The 17,346-nt window shown below is 46.1% G+C and overlaps 1 protein-coding gene and 2 long non-coding RNA genes across 33 annotated transcripts in view; 1 reads left to right on the top strand and 2 right to left on the bottom strand.

Annotated features, from left to right (window-relative positions):
* Positions 1-7,400, bottom strand: part of PRPF4B (pre-mRNA processing factor 4B) — a 34,588-nt gene extending 27,188 nt beyond the window's left edge. For 11 of the 31 annotated variants that reach the window (XR_002346257.1, XR_002346256.1, XR_002346262.1 and 8 more), the window contains exons 1-2: positions 7,194-7,394; positions 848-2,044 (exon numbers count right to left, since the gene is read on the bottom strand). Coding sequence is in view for 2 of the 31 variants with exons in the window: in XM_021100124.1 (XP_020955783.1) it covers positions 848-2,044; positions 7,194-7,330 (1,334 nt within the window). In the remaining 29 variants the exon portion in view is untranslated. Of the gene's footprint in view, positions 1-847; positions 2,045-7,193 lie in introns of all 31 variants that reach the window. The other 20 variants (XR_002346237.1, XR_002346236.1, XR_002346238.1 and 17 more) reach the window with 4 other exon arrangements.
* LOC102161992 lies at positions 9,167-10,603 on the bottom strand. Its single transcript, XR_304244.3, has 2 exons — positions 10,291-10,603; positions 9,167-9,908 (listed from the first exon to the last, which is right to left on the bottom strand). It is a non-coding gene; the product is annotated as an uncharacterized LOC102161992 (long non-coding RNA).
* LOC102161744 overlaps positions 10,673-17,346 on the top strand; it is a 29,356-nt gene continuing 22,682 nt past the window's right edge. The window contains exon 1 of the long non-coding RNA XR_001297664.2: positions 10,673-10,930. This is a non-coding gene — a long non-coding RNA (uncharacterized LOC102161744). The remainder of the gene's footprint in view (positions 10,931-17,346) is intronic.

The following is a 17,346-nucleotide window of genomic DNA, read 5'->3' as shown; positions in this document are numbered from 1 at the left end:
TAAACCGATACCTCCAGTTTTTTAAGTTAAAAAAGACTCAGCCCACACCGTTCGAAGAAAAATGCCGGTTCTAGAAATTACCTCCCTTTCCTATAAATCGGTATACAGACTTATCACCCAAATTACTTGGATTTAAAGGATTCTGGGGAGTTCCCGTCGTGGTGCAGTGGTTAAAGAATCCGACTAGGAACCATGAGGTTGCGGGTTCGATCCCTGCCCTTGCTCAGTGGGTTAAGAATCCAGTGTTGCCGTGAGCTGTGGTGTAGGTCACAGACGCAGCTCGGATCCCGCGCTGCTGTGGCTCTGGCGTAGGCCAGTGGCTACAGCTCCGATTGGACCCCTAGCCTGGGAACCTCCATATGCTGCCGGAGCAGCCCAAGAAATGGCAAAAAGACAAAAAAAAAAAAAAAATTAAAGGATTCTGGGAGCTCCCGTTGTGGCTCTGCAGTAATGAACCTGACTAGTATCTGTGAGGATCCCTGGCCTCACTCAGTGGGTTAGGGAACCAGCGCTGCATGAGCCGTGGTGTTGGATCTGGGGGTGCCATCGCTGTGGAGCAGGCCGGTGGCTCTGATTTGACCCCTAGCCTGGGAACTTCCACATGCCGCAGGTGCAGCCCTAAAAAACCAAAAAATTAGAAAAATAAAAAGAGGAGTGATTCTGCAAATCAGATGCTGAATTAGGAACTTCAATACTGGAAAATCACCCCACAGTTGAGACACTGACCCACGTGCAAACACTGACACGGTCAGTGCACAGGGTTGTTCCTCACGCTGTAAACGCATCACCCTCTCCTTTTAAGACCCGAGGCGCTGGTAAAAGGAACTAAGGTTTGAAAGCAGGTTACCGTGGAGAAGAAAGGCGTCTGCGTTCAGGCTCCCTGCGTTTTCTTTCCAAGGAGCGGCTCTTGGCTCTCCTACCAGGGGACAGAGTTCGAGACGGCGACTTGCTCTGCTTAGACCTTCTGTCGTTTACGAGCGGAGACCTGCTTCTTCGTGATTTATCGCGCTGTTTCGGAGACAGACTTCTTCTCTTAGGACTCCGACCAGGTCTCCTACTGGGCGACCTGTTTTCCTTCCCAGAAGAGGCATCTTTAGAGGGAGATTTAACTGGTTTCTTCTCTCTATCAGTTTCAGACCGCTGTGGTTTTCTCTCTTTGGACCGTGACCTTCTGTCTTTGGATTTACCTCGCGCGTCAACTGGGGATCGAGATTTTTTGCCTCGATCCCGACTTCTACTCTCATTTGTAACTGGGGACTTTTTCCTATCTTTTGGCTTACTTTTGTCTTCGATCTTGACCTTGTCGTCGGGGGGAGATCTGGCCTTGCCAATCTTCTCTTGAGAGCGCCTTCGGAGGGCGGGAGACTTCGACTTTCTCGCTTGGTCTTGGGACTTGCTCCTTTTGGAGGGGCTTCTGGACTTTTTCCTCTCCTTCGACTTGCTCCTCGTCTTCTCTTTGACTATCTCGACACCGCCCTTACTCTTCTTTTTCTCAGACCTATGTCTAGTCCGTTCTTTGGATCTGCTTTTGCTTCGCTTTTTTGCGCTATTTTTATTGTCCACAAGTTCAAGTTTCCCCTTGGTGCTCGAAGACCTGGTACTAGGCCTATTCCCATTTCTTGCTTTGTCATGAATCTCCCCCTCTTCTTCAGAGCCAGACTCGTAACCCTGCAAGATGAGCCCCATCCCAGACTGGACCTTTCCTTCCATTAACTCATTGTCAAGTTCGGCTTTAATCAAGGCTCTCTGTTTCTCCAAGTCTTCCAGCAAAGCTAAGTCATCGAGTTTAGTTCTTTTGGCTGGAGACATACCTTCTTTGTCAGACGCATCAATCACCTCTTTTCTTTTGTGTTTCTTATGCTTATGCTTGTGCTTATGCTTTTTATCCTTGTCTTCTTCTGAAGAATGTTTATGTTTCTTATGTTTACTTCTGTGTTTATGTTTCTTTTTCTTGTGACGACTGTGCTTGTTCTGAGACTGGTCTTCTGACACTTCTCCATTTTCTTCATTTACACTCTTTTCCGAATTATCAGCATCTTCCATCCTATAAATGCATCAAACACATGTAAAAGTCACATAATTTATCACGCATTCAGAATCATAAAAAATAACAGTAATGATAAAATACATCTCAATGTAATACATGAAGTTAGTCGCTGAAATGTTTTATTTCAAAAGTATGTGGCAAGAACGGAGCTGAAGAGTGATTCAACCGTAATTTGTTTCTAATGGTTGAACTCAAATACCAAACGTAGTAGAGGAAATACATAATTGGGGAGGTTAACCGTTATACTTAACAGAAAAAGGGAATCCAAGCCAGGCTACAGCAAACTGTCATTAATACTGACTCGGTGAAACAGTCACTCAGGAACTCGGTTGTTACACCAGCACCTCCCACACAGATGTATGGGATTCTGGGAGGACACGGCCGAGACAGGCAGAGCCCAGGAACTGCAACGCTGGGCTGCGGGACGGGCTGTGTGTGATGACACTGCTGTCACACAAAGTGCTCGAGAAGTACTGGCTCTCCATATGTCCCCACGGCAGATGACACTTCACGTTCAAGGAGGTTTGTGGCACTCGCCTAAGGTCACAGGCATATCATGCTGGTCAGAAGACTGGTATTGATTCAACGTCAGAGCTCCTGCACTTGCTCAAAGGTGCTTGTGAACCGTCAGGTCATATCACCCTGGGAGTGAGACCTGACGCCCATCTCCCGCATTCGGAGTAACACCCCAGCCCCGCTGCCCCAGGCCAATAAGACCCCCCCACCCCCACCCCGGGCCCGGGGCTGTCCCTGCGGTCCCCGTGCCCGGAGAGCTCTCCCCAAGTACATGCTGCTGCCTCCTCTGCCTCCCTCTGGTCTGCACTCACGTCACACTTTCTCAAACCGGCCAAGTTTTCCAGACCAAGTCTTTTGAACCGCAACCCCCCACTACATACACTCACTCTCTCTGCTTCATTCTTCTCCAAATTGCCACCACCTCATAGGATGTCGTTGTCTCTCCTGATGATAACATATAAGCCCCACGAGAGCAGTATTTTGATCTGTTCCGCTCACTGCTCTATCCCCGAGGCCTAGAAGATCAGCTAACCCAGAGAAGGCGCTCAAGAAGCATTTGCTGGGTCAAAGAAACGACCTGGACAGATAGACTAACACACAAATGGTATCACTGGCTACCACTGGCTTATGCCAACTCTTCTCAACTCTCTGCTCTTGACGGTAAACATTCTGCTTTTGCTCAGTTATTTCCCCGGTGCACACGCCTACTTCTTGACTGCAATACCCCAGATCGCTGAAACTTAATCACCTCCCCCACAAACATCTGCTCTCTTAACCCTTTTCTAATGCTTCCTATAATTTACAAATCTTCCAAGTAGCTTCAAATCGAAATTCTTAAGCATTTACCAACAGAGAAGTAATGTCTTTTAAAAGAAGACTGAGCTCCTAAAGCTTCTAGAATCAGGATCTACATCACGATGCCCAAGCCCCTGAAGGGTCACTCCGAGAGACCTGTTTCCACCGCAACTTAATGAATGTTAACGCAAGAAACAACGAGCGGGTTACCGACAGGACGCTACTAGCACCTTAGAGCCAGCTCGGTCGGCCCCAGAGCTCTGCCCGCCTCGTGCCAGGCCAAGAGCAGACCTTCAGCCTCTTGCGCTGATCTCTCAAGGCAAATTTCAAAGTCAATAACCACTGAAGTCTGACTAGGTCAACCAGGAAACTTGAACTCAATGAGTCGATGACACCCATGACATGTCACAGACAGTGAACGAGTGTGTGCTCGTCAGGTTCATTAGCAAGAGTTTTCTTCTAAAGCTTGAGGAAAAGGTTGCTTGTTAAGGAATCTAATAGGCTTCTTGGATGGTTCATGTTAACAATAAACACGTATATAAATCCCGCACAGACTCGTTTACGCTTTAACCTTTACACTTTGCAGTCGAACCCTGCACGTTGCCAAGGCTGTGTCTGGCCCGAGCTGGGCTGGGACAGGGCTCACTGAGACCTGAGCAACATCCTTCAAATCTCACTGGGAAACGAAGCTGCATTCAAAATGCAGACAGTGCGCGAGTGTTTGAGGCTATTTAATCAAGTATTTGGTTAAATGGAACGTACAAGTCTCACCCTTCCAACAACCTAGGTCGTCGTGGGGCATACGGCGAGATGTAAGCAGCCATGCGCCAACTTTAAAATAGAGTGACCAACCGCCAGCTGCTAATGTTACTTTAATTTCCTCTTTCAAGTATTTTTTTCAAAGAACATTCCTAATAACATCTTATTCAGGAGGCATTTGATTCATGCTTTGGAGATGGGAGCAATGGTGAACAAAATGAATGCCATTTCTTTTTACAAGAAAAATAGTGAAGCTGTTTCTCTGACAAGTTAAATTACCTTAACGCAGAATTAAGGTAGATTAAAAAAATAAGAATGGGAGTTCCCGTCGTGGCGCAGTGGTTAACGAATCCGACTAGGAACCATGAGGTTGCGGGTTCGGTCCCTGCCCTTGCTCGGTGGGTTAACGATCCGGCGTTGCCGTGAGCTGTGGTGTAGGTTGCAGACGAGGCTCGGATCCCGCGTTGCTGTGGCTCTGGCGTAGGCCAGTGGCTACAGCTCCAATTCGACCCCTAGCCTGGGAACCTCCATATGCCGTGGGAGCAGCTCAAGAAATGGCAAAAAGACAAAAAGACCAAAAAAAAAAAGAATGGATTCAGAAGACCGACTAGTGTTAAAGCGACCCTTTCCACCCCCACCATTTCCAAGTCAGGTTTGGAAAATTAAGTTTCAAAGAGTTAGAACTGTCCTATCATAAAAATGGACCTTTCTGGGACACTGAAAATAAATAAAAACGATCTCAAACCTTAAAGGCTATTTTTAAAAGGTGTCACAATGGACAGTGGGAGACCAGGCAGAGCATTAGTCAGGTGCAGGGCTCTAGGCTCAGACTGCCTGGGCTTGAATCCTCCATCTGTCACTTACCATGACCTCAGGCAAGTTAACTTAATTTCTCTGTGTTTCAGTTTCGTCATCTGCAAAATATGGGAAATAGCAGTGTCCACCTCCACAGAGTTGCTGTAAGGACTGAATGGCTTAGTATTTGTTCAGTGCTTTGAACATGACCTGGTCTAGATTAAGTGCAAATAAGTCAACACATATAAAGTCTTAAAAGCTTAAATCCATTAAAAAGGCTGAGCTAATGAGACTGACAAATGTGAAAATCACTACAAAGCCTTCAGCGAACTTAAACAGTATCATATGTTTACTTCTTCCAAATGTTCCCCTTGGAAGAGAGTCCTCAGTGTCCTGGAAAGAACTTGTCCTGGAAAGACACTACATCTCAGCACTCACCGTGGACAGCCAACAGGGTACCCGCTTTCTTATCAAACTGTCATTTTCTTTCTTTCTTTCTTTTTTTTGGGGGGGGGGGCTCTTTTTGTATTTTCTAGGGCCGCGCCCGTGGCATATGGAGGTTCCCAGGCTAGGGGTCTAATCGGAGCTGTAGCCGCCAGCCTACACAACAGCCACAGCAACTCGGGATCCGAGCTGCGTCTGCAACCTACACCACAGCTCACAGCAACGGATCCTCAACCCACTGACCGAGGCCAGGGATCGAACCTGCAACTGCATGGTTCCTAGTTGGATTTGTTAACCACTGAGCCACGACAGGAACTCCTCCAAACTGTCATTTTCTTTGTGAAACATTTTCAAATAAGCGAAAGTGGGACACATACAGACCAAGTATTCTATGCACACCAAGTGTTCTGAGCAGAGGGAGTAGCATGAAAGACTATTCATACTGTCATTCATATGGCAGGGCCTACAAATTATTATTATTATTATATCTAGTGTTATTTGAACATGTAAATAAAGATGGCTGAACCACTCCTCAAAAGCAATCGGAACTGTCCCTGAAATCAAGTAAGTGAACATAATACATAGAACTTTAAACCGATTACTAGAAAAATCATCTGCACAGTCTAAGACCTGCGCTGTCCTGGCACGAAGACATAACTGGGCCACACTGTGAAGTGGATGAGAAAGGCAAAGTCTAGTTAAAACTTCAGGACCCATTTGCTCTCTTTTAAGTAAAATTGTTAAGATGATAAATCTGCTTTCAGAAGCTCTTGATAAAAAATCTGTACTCCCTGTCTAGCTGAGCAAAGCAAATCACCGAAGGGTCCAGAGCTGGGCGAACAGCACCGGTGGGGAGATTTCCACCCTCTCTCAGCCCAAAGTTGCTGGGAGACTATATCTGCCTCTTTCCTAAGATGGCTAGAAACAAATCAGATAATGCCGATGCCAAAAAAAGGGTCGTTATAGCAATACTGTTTTAAAATCCATTCTCTTATGTTCTTGAGTTTCCCTATCAAACACATGAAAAACGAAACACCGCTTTTAGTTAAGCAATGGTTAGCCTTGCCGCACATACAAGTAGGTTTTCACTCGGCCGCACATAATTAGCTTAATTACAGACGTGAAGTGCTTGGGTTCGGAAGGTGGTAACAATGCCCATTATTTCTCCCACTCCCAAATGAACGCTATAAGCTCTGGCTAAAAACACTAGGCCTCAAAACCGAGAACTTGATCTTACTTTGCCTCAAGTTCGCAAGCTGGCAAATGAGTTGCAATGGGCAGGGGGATGAATATCGGGTGGATGCTGGAGGAAGTACCCCGCCAGCCACAAACTCTAGCTCTGGGATGGTTAAGGAGGGCGGCCCCGCGCCCTTGTCTTCTCTGCCTCCAGGTCCTAAACGTGACACCGGCACCAGGACCACCGGTACCGCCTGCAGAGGGAAGGTCTCAGGGCTCGCCCGCTGCCGCCCGGCTGCTCCGGGGGTCCGCACCGAGGCCGCCGGGCTGCGGCCAGGAGCCTGGCTCATCCCCGCGGAGGACAGGCGGAAGGCGCGCCCGCGCTGGGGCCTCGCGCCCCGGACCTGTAGAGGCCGCTCGCGCCCACGCCTCCCGGGGCAACGACGCGGCAGGCCCCGCCGCCCTGGACCCAACAGCCGCGGCCTCCGGGCGAGCGGCGCGCGGCTTGCCGCCCGCCCGCGCCCCACGACCCGCGCGCGCGCGCGAGGCAAAGTTTGGCCGTGGCCGCGGGGCCCGAACTTTCCCGCCCGCCTGGCAGCTCTCCGCCGGTTCCCCTCGGCCGGGCCCGGACGCCGGCCTTCCGCGCTCCCAGACTACTTACTCTGGCTGTTCCCGCAGCGTCGGAGCCTCCGCGGCGGCCATCTTGAACTTCCTGACTCCTCGGCGGCGGTGGCGGCGGCTTCCCGGACGGTGGGAGCCAGTGGAGGCGGAGGAAGAGGGAGCAGGGTCCTCGCGCATGTGCCGACCGCGTCGGGAACCGTGGAGCTGAGGCCGCTCGAAGAATCCGGATATAAAAGTGCATCCGGGGACGGGGCGCGCGAGCGTCGTGACGCACTTCCGGGGCGGGGCGGGGCTGCGGCGCCGGCTCGGGCCGTAAGCGGTTACGTTGCCTGGGCTGCGTGCTGGAACCCAGGCGGAGTTCTGGGTGCTGGAGGGAGGAGGGAGCGGAGGGAGGAGGCTGTCTGCGCCGTGGTCGCAGTTCCGAGAACCGGTTTCACTGTGGGACCCAGACTTAGTTAAAATTCCGAAACTAGGGCAAACAAGAGCAACGCTGGGAGCATAATGAATGCCTTTTTATTGCCTAGCATTAAGGCATTAAGGGAAAGCTTGTAGAAAGGCAAGTTGAGAAAACTGAAAGGTAGGGCTGGAGCCAGGACAGAGGGAGCTATTGTTGATACATTTATTTGAAATCTTCAGCATAAGGATTCAGGAGTCCCTTGCTCCTGTTCATGTTCGCTGGTTCCGTAAATTGAATTTTTAAGTAATATTTTTGGCCCGAATACCTTCATGTGATTGTTTTTCCATAATAATGGCATCTACAGTAATGCAATTATGTAATGGTTATGTATCTCATTATGAGTAATGAACTATTGTATGAGAAAACATTTATTGGCTCTTGGAGAGCTTTCAACGTATGTTTTTATATGCTCTCTCTCAAAAGTATCTTTCTCCATGATCTGAATCTTAAAAGCAGGGTGGTGATCACTTTTATTCTTGTCAGCAACTGAGTTTGTGGGGTTTGGCCTAGAATTTTGACCTCGGAATATCTGATCTTATATACCTCATGATTTTATAGAGGGGAGGAGTTACAAATATTCCGACAAAATAAGCCCCTGGTTGGCTGAATTCCAAACGTGTTTAATGTTAATAAGCGTTTCCCCCCATGAATATTACTAACATTAAATCAACCTTGGATATTTATTGACTTTTGGGGGTTGCCCCACCCCACACCTATTGTAGCATTTCCTTTTTTTTTTTTTTTTTCTGCTTTTTAGGGCTGCACCCCCGTGGCATATGTAGATTTCCAGGTTAGGGGTTGAATCAGAACTGCAAGCTGCTAGCCTAAGCCACAGCCACGCCAGATCTGAGCCGCATGTGTGACCTATGCAATGCTGGATCCTTAACCCACTGAGCGAGGCCAGGGATCAAATGAACCTGCAACCTCATGGTTCCTAGTCAGATTCGTTTCCCTTACGCCACAGCAGGAACTCCTGTGGCATTTCTTTATATGGTCCTTAATTATATTGTTTCCTTTATGAAGGCTTTCTGTCCCCTTAATAATCAAATTCAGGTATAATAACTGAGAATGCTGCTGCTGCTTTTTTTTTTTTTTTCTCTTTTCTCTCCTTTGGGCCTCGCCTGAGGCATGTGGAAGTTCCCAGGCCAGGGATCAGACGGGAGCCACAGCCTCCACAATAGCAGTGACATTGCCTGATTGTTAACCTGATGTGCCACCAGGGAAATCCAGAAGGCTTCTTTCAAATAAAATAGTTTTCAGAACTATGTTAAGAATGGTTTATATTTTCTTTCTTTTTTTTTTTTTTTTTTTGGTCTCTTTGCCTTTTCTAGGGCCCCTTCCCACCGCATATGGAGGTTCCCAGGCTAGGGGTCCAATGGGAGCTGTAGTTGCTGGCCTACGCCAGAGCCACAGCAACGTGGGATCTAAGCCGTGTCTGTGACCTACACCACAGCTCACGGCAACGCCAGATCCTTAACCCACTGAGCAAGGCCAAGGATCAAACCCTCAACCTCATGATTCCTAGTTGGATTTGTTAACCACTGTGCTATTATTGGTTTATATTTTCAACCAATATATTTATTTACTAATAGCGTGTAAGTTGGGATTTCAGAGTTCTACTAATTGTTCCTGCCTCTAGATTCTCATTCCAATATATCTTTTCAAAGCTATTATGTATAAAACGTTGTAGTTAAGGTTTTATATTCTCTGTCCCATGAAGGCAAGGCCATGTGCCATTATGTTAAGAATAGATCAAATGTTATTAGAGTAACAGGAAATTTAGTACATTATTTTAAATAACTTTAAAGTTAAGATAAATGAACATAGTGTATGTACTGCAGACCTCTTACAGATTTCTTGGAAGTGACTACAAACCAGTAAGAGTTCTTGTCTTGGAGATAAAGTAGAATAATATACTTTTAAGCAAAAGCAGCCTAGAAAACTGGCACTAGCAAGTAGGTTTTCTTATGATGACTCAGTTCCTAAGCGCCAAACCGCGGTATGAACTGAAATCTCTCGAGTCTGTGCGGTTCCTTCTTATCGTGCTGCTTCCTACAGAAACTTCATTTGTTTAGCATCTACTCCTTGGGTACCCACCCGTACAGCTCTTTGGTTCTCAAATGCTTTTTGAATAAAGGTTATGGAGAGAGCACTGGATTGGCATCCAGAAATGCTTTATTTCTCCGGGTCCAGAAGGGGTAGTCTCTTCCTTCGCTGACGAGTGGAGAGCTCGTGAACCAGTTTCCTCAGCCACCGTACGCTCTCCATGGTCTCTGCTCCGCATTTCTTGGCAGCACGCTTAAGTGGAGATTCACGTTAGGCGGACGGACGTGTGGGGAGAGGCAGGTGGGGAACATAGGGACCGAGGTTCAGGTGTGAAGCCTGACTGTGACTGTCCAAGTTTAGACTTGGCAAACCAAGCATTTAAAAAAGAGCACGGTAAAAATCAAGTTTCAGAAAATGATGCTGGCAAAAGAATTTCCTTTAAAAATTCCTCCCCACGTGGCTGTGGCTGTGGCGTTGGCCGGCAGCTGTAGCTCCGATTGGACCCCTAGACTGGGACCCTCCATATGCCGCGGGTTTGGCGCTAAAAAGCAAAAAAATCCCTCACCAAGTTCGCTTGCAGGATGCTACGTTCGTTCGGAGAGTGCACTAGGAGCAGGGTTTGTCCAGGACTCACCCAGGCTATGTGCCGGTTGTCGTTTTGGAAACAACGGGGTCTTGGAAGGTGGACGTAAAGCAAACATCCAACGATTTGTCATTCACCAAACGTTTGCTGAGCGACACACTTATGTTCAGCTCTTCCTGTTCAGTCTTGAACCCCGTCCGCTCATCCCCGCGGGCCTGCCCCGCCCGACCCCGGGAAGCTTTGCACCGGAAAGGAGCCGGGGCAGGGGCCGCCTCGGGCCCTCCCGCCGGAAGTCCCTGGAGGGGCGGGGCCTCGGTGAGCGCGCGTTTCTCGGTCACTGAGCCCGCGCACCGCCCGGAGAGGCGCGTGCGTGCGTGCGTGCGTGCGTGCGTGCGTGCGTGCGTGCGTCCGGGCAGCGGTGGGCGGGCCTGGGGAGAGTGGCGGCTGCGGGCCCCGCCGTGCCCCGCCCGGAAGCTGCCTTTCCGCTGGCGCTGCCCGCCTTCGACCCGGTGTTGCCGCTGCGGCGGTGATGGAGCGTAGACCCCTGAGGTCCGCTCTGCGCTGCTGGCGGAGACGAGGCCGCGGGGACCGCAGCGCCGGGCGACCACACCCTCGGTTTGGGGACAAGCCTGCCTTTTGCGCACTTGGACTTTTCCCCACCCTCTTCTAAGTCTTAGTGCCTCCGTACCAGGTACATCTTCCAGACAGTGTGGCCGTGCTTTAGAACAGTGTTCCTACCGTGCAGAGGGATTATTAAATTTGGAGCCTCTAAGCGGCACCGTTGTCAGCAATCCAGATAAGCTCTTAATAGCTCGTTAGAATGCAGGCTGCAAACAAAAATAAAAGCACCACGACCTCCTTTCAGGAAGACTGGCCCGCGCTGAGTGTCCCCCGTGTCAATTGAAAGAACGCCGACGACCTTTTAGATAGTATGTAAGGTTTTGCCTCGTTTAGGTCTAGGCTTGAGGTTTGGAGCTGCTTGGGAAACTCAACACTGGGTTCAGTTCTTTCATTACAGAGCAGATACGTTTCCCTTTGTCCATGAAAATGAGGTTTTGGGTTTTGTTTTAAAGCAGTTCTAACGCATTCACGAAAATCTGGGAAATACAGCAAAGCAAAAAAGAACGAATTGAAAACCACCCAGGATTCCATTATATCCAAATGGAAGCAGCATCAACATATGGGCTTGTTTTGACCTATTTCCATGTAAAATACTGTTTTCTTGTACTCCTGTATGTCTGTGATGGTTTGCTTCTCCAGGGAACATGCCCATCAATTTTTACATAATTCTAGTTGTAATAAAGGTTTTCATAGCTACACGGTACCCCTTTCGTTGATACTGGGTGTCCAGTGGGGTTGGTGTCGCTCTACTGTAGGTGATTCTGATGAGGCTGCATCAACAGTGGTGTTTAGAACTTGGCCTTGGAGTCAGGTAGACCTGGGGTGGGCTTCAGCACTTCCTCTGAATCTTCACACGGGTTTAATGAACCTTCTTCCTCTGTATCCTCACACGTGTTTAACCTTTTGAGCCGCACCTTACACACCAGTAACATGAGGGTGATAGTTCTCATCACGTAGGATTACTACAGGAATTAAATGAAATAATGAATGAAACTTCCTGGAGCCTGTATTGGTAAATACTGGTTATTTCTGTAGGCGCGGTAGGTTTTGTTTTAGTTTTTAGTTTGTTTCTTTTGTTCTGATTTTTTGTTTGTCTGTTTAGTTCCAGATTTGGTATATAGTTAAATACTATCGGTACACTAGGTGTAAGGGGTTTATACACAGCTTTTCATGTTTTATTACATAAGTTACACATAAATAATACATACATTAGGAACGCTTTTTGCAATAAGAAAAGAAGAAAATTGTCTGTAATCCTGCTACCTGTAGATAATTATTATTCATGTTTTATGATAGGGCCTCTCCTTTCTCACTTTTTTATACTTGTACACATATATTCATTATATTTAAAGAACTAGAATTGCGTTTTAAACTACGTTTAAAAACTTAATGACGAGAGTGAGGGGACAATTTGAGGAGAGTACCATGATGAAAGGAATAGGTGATAAGGTTGGAAAGGGAGCTTGTAGGATTTGGATTTCGTTTACTTTATTGGACAGGTTAAGGGCAGGGGTGAAGAATAACATGATTTAATGTATTTCGGAAGGTTCTCTCGGCTGCTATTTGGAGACAGAGAGTTGGGGACCAGGGAGAAAAGGTGGAATCCAGTCAGGAGTGTAATTCAGTAATCCTGGTGAGTGACGGTGGTGGCTTAGACCAGGGTGGAAGTGGAAAAAAGTGGCTGGATTCTGGATGTGCTTTGAAAGTGTGGGCTGTAGAATTCACCGATCCGTTGGATCTGGGGTGGGAGAGACAGTGACTTCGAGGTATTTTGGATTCCCTGGTGGCAGGGTATGTTAAAGATCTGGTGGTGGTGTCACTGCTGTGGCTCAGGTTCAACCCCTGGCCCGGGACCCTCTCCATCCTGCATGGTGGCCAAAAAAAAGGTATTTTGGCTCAAGCAGTTGGATGGATGCGGTTACTACTACAGACACTAAAGGAGGAGCGGAGTTTAAGGGGAGTGGGATGAAGAGGTCTGTGTCATTTATATTGCAAATTTCAGCATCTGTTAGATGCCTTGTTGGAAATGATATCTTAACAGCGTCACTTATTGTTGAGGTGTCCATTTGTCCCTTCCTTTCTGTTAACTTGTGCTGCGTGTATTTATAAATATTATATTATATCTTTCTGGCTTGATACCTTTAATGTTGCAAAATGTCCCTCTTTTCTCTAGTAACTTTGTATTTTCTTAATTTAAAGTTTATTTTGCCTGATATTAGCACAGTCATCCCAGTTTTCTTGTCGCTGCTGCTTGCATGTTTTTTAACAGCATTTTCTATTACTCAGTTGCATTTATAGGTGTCCAACGATCATCACAACCCAATTTTATAGCATTTCCATCCCAAACCCCCAGTGCATTCCCCCCACCCCCCAACCTGTCTCATTTGGAAATCAAAGTTTTTCAAAGGCTACGAGTCAGTATCTGTTCTGCAAAGAAGTTCACTGTGTCCTTTTTTCAGATTCCGCGTGTCAGTGACAGCATTTGATGTTAGTGCCTCCTTGTCAGACTGACTTCACTTAGCGTGATAATTTCTAGGTCCAACCATGTTGCTGCAAATACTGTTATTTCTTTCCTTTTAATGGCTGAGTAATATTCCAGTGGGTATAGGTACCACATCTTCTTGATCCACTTCTCAGTTGATGGGCATTTAGGTTGTTTCCATGTCTTGGCTATTGTACATAGTGCTGCAGTGAACACTGGAGTCCATGTGTCTTTTCAAGTCATGGTTTTCTCTGGATAGATGCCCAGGAGTGGGATTGCTGGATCAAATGGTAGTTCTATTTCTAGTTTTCTGAGGCATCTCCATACTGTTTTCCACAGGGGTTGCACCAATTTACATTCCCACCAACAGTGTAATAGGGTTCCCTTTTCTCCACACCCTCTCCAGCATTTATTGTTTGTAGACTTTTTAATGATGGCCATTCTGGCCAGTGTAAGGTGGTACCTCATAGTAGTGGGTTTTTTTTGTTTGTTTGTTTTTTGTTTTACCTTTTCTAGGGCTGCACCCTCGGCATATGGAGGTTCCCAGGCTAGGGGTCTAATCAGAGCTGTAGCCACCGGCCTACGCCAGAGCCACAGCAGTGGGGCATCCGCGGTGCTTCTGCAATCTACACCACAGCTGGATCCTTAACCCACTGAGCAAGGCCAGGGATGGAACCCACAACCTCATGGTTCCTAGTCAGATTCGTTAACCACTGAGCCATGATGGGAACTCCTCATAGTGGTTTTGATTTTTATTTCTCTAATAATTAGTGATGTTGAACATCTTTTTATGTGTTTTTTGGCCATCCGTATGTCTTCTTTGGAGAATTGTCTGTTCAGATCTTCTGCCCATTTTTTGATGCGGTTGTGTTTTTTTTTGGTATTGAGCTGCAAAGGGTGTTTATAAATCTTAGAGATTAATCCCTTGTCAGTCGCTTCATTTGCAAATATTTTCTTCCATTCTCTTTTTACTTTGTCTAGGGTTTCTTTTGCTGTGCAGAAACCTTTAAGTTTAATTAAGTCCCATTTGTTTGTTTTTATTGTCATTACTCTAGGAGGTAGGTCTCAGATGATGTTGCTCTGGTTCATGTCAGAGAGTGTTTGGCCTATGTTTTCCTCTAAGAGTTTTATAGTATCTGGTCTTATATTTAGGTCTTTAATCCATTTTGAGTTTATTTTTGTGTATGGTGTTAGGAAATCTTCTAATTTCATTCTTTTATATGTGGCTGTCCAGTTTTCCCAGCACCACTTATCGAAGGGGCTGTCTTTTCTCTATGGAATATTCTTACCTCCTTTGTCATAGATTAGTTGGGTTTAACTCTGGGCTTTCTATCCTGTTCCACTGATCTGTATTTCTGTCTTTGTGCCAGTATCATACAGTTTTGATGACTGTAGCTTTGCAGTATAGTCTGAGGCCAGGGAGCCTGAATCCTCCAGCTCTTTTTCTTTGTCAGGATGTCTTTGGCTATTCTGGGTCTTTTGTTTTCCAAACAAACTTTAAAATATTTTGTTCGAGTTCTGTGAAAAATGTCCTTGGTAATTTGATAGGGATTGCATTAAATCTGTAGATTGCCTTGGGTAGTATAGTCATTTTGATATTGATTTTTCCAATCCAAGAGCATGGTATGTCTTTCCATCTGTTTGTGTCATCTTTGATTTCTTTCATCAGTGTCATAGTTTTCAGAGTGAAGATCTTTTGTCTCTTTAGATAGGTTTATTCCTAAGTATTTTATTATTTTTGATGTGAGGGTAAATGGGATTATTTCCCTAATTTCTCTTTCTGATCCTTTGTTGTTAGTACATAGAAATGCAGTCAACTTCTGTGTATTAATTTTGTATGCTGTAACTTTGCCAAATTCGTGGATGAGCTCTAACAGTTTTCTGGTAGTGTCTTATAGGATTTTCTAGGTATAGTATCATGTCATCTGCAAATAGAGATAGTTTTACTTCTTCCTTTCCAATTTGGACTCCTTTTATTTCTTTTTCTTCTCTGATTGCTGTGGCTAGGACTTCCCAAACTATGTTGAATAGTGAGAGCAGACATCCTTGTCTTGTTCCTGATCTCAGTGGGAATTCTTTCAGCTTTTCACTGTTGAGAATGATGTTAGCTCTGGGTTTCTCATATATGGCCTTTATTATGTTGGCTGTTTGCATGATTTTTATATGACAAATGAAGTGCATCTCCTGTAGGCATCACATTGTTGGATCTTTTTTTAATCTATTCTAGTGATCCAGTTTTTTATTAGATTGTTTAATTTATTCGTGTTCAGTGTTATTGATGTAGTTGGATTTATGGCTATCATTTTCCACTTTATGTATATCTCCTGTCTTTTTTGTTTCTTAATCCATTCATCTGTCCACAGACATTTAGGTTGTTTCCTTGTCTTGGCTATTGTGAATAGTGCTGCTGTGGACATAGGGGTGCATGTATTTTTTTTTTTATTAGAGTTTTATCTGGATATGTGCCCAGGAATAGGATTGCTGGATCATATTGCAACTCTAAAAAATTTTTTTTATTTTTATTTTTATTTATTTATTTATTTTTTGGCTTTTTGCTATTTCTTGGGCCGCTCCCGTGGCATATGGAGGTTCCCAGGCTAGGGGTCCAATCGGAGCTGTAGCCACCGGCCTACGCCAGAGCCACAGCAACGCGGGATCCGAGCCGCGTCTGCAACCTACACCACAGCTCTCGGCAATGCCGGATCGTTAACCCACTGAGCAAGGGCAGGGACCGAACCCGCCACCTCATGGTTCCTAGTCGGATTCGTTAACCACTGCGCCACAACGGGAACTCCATAAAAAAATTTTTTTTTTTTAAATTGCAGTTGTAAACATAGCAGTTTGTAAAGGAGATCTCTGTATGCTATGTTCTTTGGTAGGTGACCGAATAAACAACTGTGGTAGCTCTGTACAATGGAGCGCTATTCAGCACTGGAAAGAAATGAATTATCAGAAAAGACATGGAGGATCCTAAATGCACTTTGCTGAGTGGAAGAAGTCTGAAAACGCCAAATACTGCATGACTGCAACTCTGACATTCTGAAAAGGACAAACCTAGTGGAGACAGTGGTTTCCAGGCTCAAGGAGAGGGAGTGATGGAAGGCCGAACACAGAGGATTTTTAGGGTCGTGAAACTAATGATGAATACATGTCATTACGCATTTGTCCAAACCCGTGGAAGGAACAACCCCAAGAGTGAGCCCTCAGGTAAACCATAGGCTTTAGTTAATAGTAATGATCGGTGCTGGTCCATTAACTGAGTGAATGTACCACAGCTACGCAGGTCCTTAATAGTAGGGAGGCCCAGTGTGGGCAGAGAGTATATAACAACATTCGGCACTTCCTGCTCAGTTTCTCCATAAACCTAAAACTCCAAAAAATAAAGTCTAATTTTTAAAAACCTCAGCTACCAGAGTTCCTGTCGTGGCTCAGCAGTAATGAAGCAGACTGGTATCTGTGAGGTTGCAGGTTCGATCCCTGGCCTTGCTCAGTGGGTTAAGGATCTGGCCTTGCTGCGAGCTGGAGCATAGGTCATGGATGTCCCTTGGATCCCTTGTTGCCATGGCTGTGGTGTAGACGGGCCACTGCAGCTCCAATTTGACCCCTAGCCTGGGAACTTCCATGTGCTGTGGGTTCCACCCTAAAAAGACAAAAAAACCAAAACCAAACAAACAAAAAACAAACCAAAACCAAACAAAAAACCCAGCTACCAGATTTCTGAGGTAGACCTCTCTTTGTGTATGTGGGGGAGGGAAGGGGATTCTTTCTGTACTGGGTGAAGTCACAGATGCCTAGCTGTCACTTCAGCAACATTTACCCTCCACATTTGCAATAGAGTATTTTTTTAAATTGTGTGCCTTGTGGCAAAGATTTAATGCCCAATCGTATGGATACTGGAAGGATGATACCGGAATCTGGGTTCTTGTTCACGGTGGTCGAGGAATGAACTCCGTGAACCCACAGGCAGCAAGCAAGCAGTCTTTATTAAAGAAAAGCAAATAGCT

This window comes from Sus scrofa, chromosome 7, assembly GCF_000003025.6.
Source record: "Sus scrofa isolate TJ Tabasco breed Duroc chromosome 7, Sscrofa11.1, whole genome shotgun sequence".
NCBI lineage: Eukaryota > Metazoa > Chordata > Mammalia > Artiodactyla > Suidae > Sus > Sus scrofa.
The sequence above is the reverse complement of the archived record's forward strand: the minus strand, read 5'-3'. Positions and strand labels throughout refer to the sequence as shown.